The sequence below is a fragment of the Temnothorax longispinosus genome, unplaced genomic scaffold (genome assembly GCF_030848805.1).
Source record: "Temnothorax longispinosus isolate EJ_2023e unplaced genomic scaffold, Tlon_JGU_v1 HiC_scaffold_161, whole genome shotgun sequence".
Taxonomy (NCBI): Eukaryota; Metazoa; Arthropoda; class Insecta; order Hymenoptera; family Formicidae; genus Temnothorax; species Temnothorax longispinosus.
Window position 1 is genome coordinate 1 of NW_027269972.1, and position 5,000 is coordinate 5,000.

At 30.5% G+C, this 5,000-nt stretch overlaps 1 protein-coding gene and 1 long non-coding RNA gene across 2 annotated transcripts; one reads left to right on the plus strand and one right to left on the minus strand.

The window, feature by feature from the left end:
- Positions 1-333: 333 nt before the first annotated feature.
- LOC139823720 (uncharacterized) lies at positions 334-1,445 on the minus strand. The gene is made up of 2 exons (XR_011734857.1): positions 1,217-1,445; positions 334-640 (listed from the first exon to the last, which is right to left on the minus strand). It is a non-coding gene; the product is annotated as an uncharacterized lncRNA (long non-coding RNA).
- Positions 1,446-1,741: 296 nt separating this feature from the next.
- Positions 1,742-4,922, plus strand: LOC139823719 (uncharacterized). The gene is made up of 5 exons (XM_071796223.1): positions 1,742-1,898; positions 2,024-2,205; positions 3,304-3,436; positions 3,750-4,171; positions 4,487-4,922. Exons 2-5 carry the CDS (start codon positions 2,029-2,031, stop codon positions 4,499-4,501), a joined length of 747 nt encoding a protein of 248 aa, XP_071652324.1. The 5' UTR covers positions 1,742-1,898; positions 2,024-2,028; the 3' UTR covers positions 4,502-4,922.
- The last annotated feature ends 78 nt before the right edge of the window (positions 4,923-5,000 follow it).

Here is a 5,000-nt window from a genome sequence, read left to right on the forward strand (position 1 = left end):
TGAGGGACAAGGGCAGCATAGTTTGACATGCGTGTGACAAGGTCCCATATGGAACCAAACCTTGTCACACATGCGTGTCAAACTGTTTGTCTCTTTCCTGTAACTTGGCGCTACTCTATCAAGAGTGCAACGCGCAGTTCAGTAGTATATGGTTTAAGGTATATACCAATATTTGTTTACTTTATATGGTCCTAGATAGATCGATATGGATATAATGAATACACGAAGTTACGATCTAATTAACATCATGGTTTTACAAAAATTTCCATGACTATTAATATATGATTGCTAGCGAACTTATTTTGGTGTTCAGTTCTTGGTTTATCATACAAACCATAATGGTAGCTGTTGCTGTGCCGTGACTACCTCCGCCCCAGCACTCCCCAATATTAGGACATCTGGCTTCCTCGCAGACCGTACTTAGCCGTAATTGCTTCAGTTGTGCCTTTATCCTACTGTAACTCTTACCCATAGGTATCTCCGTTTTTAACCATGGTGGCAATCTCAGCCGCCCTGACTCACCTATGTCCAATTTTAATTTGCCATTGTACTCTTTAACGTCATTCTTGAGGAAGTCTTCAAATTGTGGACCATCTACTAGCTTCTCAGAAAATCTCTTATTACTCTCAGTGCGCGCACACTGTAACATGATATTTTCGTCAGAATTGTTTCAGACGCAATTATTTGCGCAATTCAATATTGAGACGAATAAATAGGGTTTGAGTACTAGATAGAAATGTTTGTGCTTAACCCGTAACGTATATACGTGGGTCTACAACATCCGAGCTAAAGTGATATATGCTCGCAACTGTAAAACTTGCAAGCCTGTTAGAAGATATTGGGTGCGTTCAGCCGATACTCCGCTAGCCTAGCAATCGTGAGCAGTCGCTCGTTTTCTCTCCTTTTAATCCATTGGGTCAAAGGAGAGGAAACGAGCGAAAACGAGCGACTGCTCACGATTGCTAGGCTAGCGGAGTATCGGCTGAACGCACCCATTAAATAAACGATGTTTATCAAAATGACTATAAAATCGTCAACTACAATGTAGACAGATGTTTCATGAATTTTTTTAGATTTTTTAAAATACTTTAAGGTAGGGAAAAATAACGTTGAATGTGACAGACCCATGTACACACTTAGAAGGTACCAAAAAAAAAACGTATACACTTTAAGGGTTAAACATCTTTCGGAATTGAAGCAAATCGTTGAAACTTACTGCCAGATGAAAGTGGCAGCTAAGGACGCATTTAGGGTTTGTGGCGCTAAATATACGTAACATGGTTATGCGGTGAAAATTCATATATCAATCAGTCAGTTGTAAAGAGAGCAGAGACACGCAGAGATGATTAGAAGCGACTCATGTTTTCATCTTGATATAGGCCCGTATTGCACACGCAGGTATATTATATGATAAAAAAGCTGCGCAACTGTCGTTATATATATATATATATATACATATATATATATATATATATATATATATATATATATATATATATATGAGCACAGTATAACCAGAGAGAAGCCTGAGAGAGGCCACGGGCGCGATTTCGCTGTAACTTTATTTTGAAGCGCCTCTATGTCCACAAAATGTGGACATTGAACTACGTGGCCAATGTCTATAAATATGTAGGTAATGTCCACGATTTTGTGGTGCTCTTCCGTAGAGACCCTCCAGGGAGAGACTGGCCAAAAGGAGAACCCGATTTTGATTGGCTACCGCCATTTGCATTCAAACCGGAAATAAGAGATACAGTCTTATGTATATAGTTCAATGGTGGACATCATCTTGCGTCTTTTCGTAGTTCTCGTGCGCCGTATTACGCTCTGAAAAGCATTTAATTGAGAGGAAAAAAGAAGAATCTTATAAAAATAATTGTGTGCAACGTTATTATAAGGTAAATTTTAATTGAGAAAAGTATTATTTTTCTATTTTTTAATATTAAAAATAATAGTTTCTATGATCTAACCTAATCTAACCTACATAATCAATTTTGTAATATATTTATTTACAATATTTCAGCAAGAATGGTTAGTTGCTGCGCAGCATATTGCACAAATTCATCCAAAAAGTTTATGTGCATAAAATCTAAACAACGTTTCCAAATGTGCAGATTTCCTACAAATCCGAAAAGAAGAGAAATATGGATAAAAAATTTAAACAGATGTGATTATCAACCAACAATAAATTCTTATTTATGTGAGGTAAGAAACAAATATTTTATAACTTATTTATATTTCTAGTAAACAAAATCTTAGCTATTAGATTTAGGGACCTATTCTGTAAATGTTAATGACATCATTATGTGCCTTGCACAGGTATAATACATCATAGAATAGCTGCGCAAAACACATAACAATATTGTTAACATTTACAAAAAATAGGTTCCTTAAGTCTGACTATTGCCTAAGTAGATCCAGTATCATCGTTGCTATTGCATTAAACTCATATTTTATCAGCAGAATCAACATACCTTAATAATTGATTAGTAGTAGAAATTGAATAGGCTCTATCATATATTTTATTTAAATACATTTCAGTTATAGATACAGAAAGACACAAATGCTTTGCTATCAATCTGCCATTATACTATTAATTGATTTTGTTTAATACATTTCTACTGCTATTTTGCCAACAAAATTTGTAACAGATACTTTGCAAAATTTATTTTGACAGATTTGATTGTCTGGATTTATATCTATGTTTAGTATTATATTAAATATATTTAGTATTATATTAAATTTTAATTTTATATTGGAAATAAATACATAAAATATCACTTACCATAAGAATATATATTCTAAGCAATACAGTTTTCTCAAAAATCTTGACACACATCTATGTCATGTGTCATTTCGATATTTAGATTTTGCTATATATACCACTAATAAAACTTAAAAATAATCTCCATATAAATTTGAATTTGATTATACTCATGCGAAAAGAAGTATATTTAATTATACTTAAAAATTACAGTATTTCTTATTTTATAATTTCATTCAAGTTAAAATCTTATTTACATATTAGTTTATATGATATAATTGTATGTATGTGTGTGTTCACAAAATAAGTCAACTTCTTTAATTAAATAATTTTCTTTTAATACATAAGAATATTTAATAATTTATGAAGTTAAGTCTCAACTTCTTTAATTAAATGATTTTCTTTTAATACATAAGAATATTTAATAATTTATAAAGTAAAATTTATTTAAATTGTAAATTTATAACTTTTTAAAAGTAGATGTTTATAAAATATTAAAATAAATTTTATAAAATTTTTATTTACATGATATGTTGAAGGTTCATTTCACAAAAGAAATGTGGGAAAAGACACGTAATGGAAGAAAGAGATTAAAATCTACAGCAATTCCAACTATTTTTAAAAGTAGTGAACAGGACTTTTATGTCATACAACAACCTATTCCAAATTATGGTATGTATTTTTTAATAATAAGATTTTGACTTAAATGTCCGCGTGCGCATGTGTGCATGTGTAGGCATGCGTTGTGCATATCTGTAAATTTAATAATTTACTGGTTATATTCTTATATTTAATGAAATGTTTTTAAATCATTCATATAATAACAAAAACTTGTTGTTTTACAATAATTATTTTATTAACTGGTTTTTATAAATCAAAATATAAATATAAAATAACAATTTTTGCAGATTTTGGTAAAATAATTGCGTTATAATAAACTTTTGTTTTTAACGTAAAAATTTTGTCTATATTTTTCGTATTATAGAATTTGTTGATGTTGCTGAAGTACATGAAGAGCATTTACAGAATGAAAGAATATTACAATTAGAAGAAGGAAAAGAACAAATAGAAAATGAAGAAAGAATACAATTAGAAGAAGGAGAAGAACAAATAGAAAATGAAGAAAGAATACAATTAGAAGAAGGAGAAGAACAAATAGAAAATGAAGAAAAAATACAATTCAAAGAAAGAGGTGAATTGGTACGAGGAGAAGAAACACTTGATAAAGAAAAAGAAGTAGCATCAATATGCAACACTGATACTGTCTGTAATTGTTCGCAAGTGCGAAAACTTGAAAGGAAATTAGCAAAAATGAAGCAGTCATTAAAAGAAAGTAATAAATTGAAAAATGTAATAAAGAGTAAATTATTTCGAACAAAGAATAAAGTAAAAAGATTACAGCAAGAAGTATGTAAAAATAAATCTTATATTTTAAGAAGCGTATTGAACGACGACCAAGTGCACTTGTTACAAAATAAACTTAAAAAATATCTTCTTGGAGTAAAGAAACATTAGTACGAGCATTTAAATTAAAATTCACTTGTGGCACAACAGGTTATAATGAATTATTAAAACAAAATTATCCTTTACCTAGTCAGCGTACTCTCAGAAGAAAGTTACAGAGTTTAATATTAAAAAGTGGAATTTGCAATGAAATTTTCGATTTTATGCGAATTAAAGTTTCACGATTTAAAAATGATTATGATAAAAATTGCGTTTTAGTTTTGGATGAAATGAGCATCACTCCTGGTAAACAGTATGATGTAGCTACTGACAGTTTTTATGAAAAAGTAACTTTACCTGAACATGAAGGAAATGCGACTCATGCTCTTTGTTTCATGTTAGCTGGATTGGCCGGTCGCTGGAAACAAGTAGTTGCATATTTTTTTACAGCTAATTCAACGCGTGGTGATATTTTAAAGTCAATTTGCGAGGAAATAATACAGAAAGCTGAAAACGTAGGTCTTGTTGTACATGCAATTACATCAGATATGGGACCAAATAATCAATCTATGTGGAAAAAATTTAATGTAGTGTCTCGACGTTCTAAAGTTGTCAATTACGTTCAACATATTTGTAACCCCGAAAGAAAATTGTTTTTTTACTCTGATGTACCACATGCTTTAAAAAATATATGTAGGGGCTTTACTAAAATTTAATTTTAAAATTCCAAATGAATTTGTAATAAAATATCAATTACCTTGCGATGAAGTTAAAGCTAGTCATTTATTTGATG

What these genes read in the sequence shown, in the direction of transcription:
- LOC139823719 (XM_071796223.1), top strand. Translation starts at nt 2,029, where the DNA reads ATGGTTAGTTGCTGCGCAGCATATTGCACAAATTCATCCAAAAAGTTT. An exon ending in TAAATTCTTATTTATGTGAG is followed by an intron (nt 2,206 to 3,303) that starts GTAAGAAACAAA and finishes GATATGTTGAAG; the next exon opens with GTTCATTTCACAAAAGAAAT. An exon ending in ACAACCTATTCCAAATTATG is followed by an intron (nt 3,437 to 3,749) that starts GTATGTATTTTT and finishes TTCGTATTATAG; the next exon opens with AATTTGTTGATGTTGCTGAA.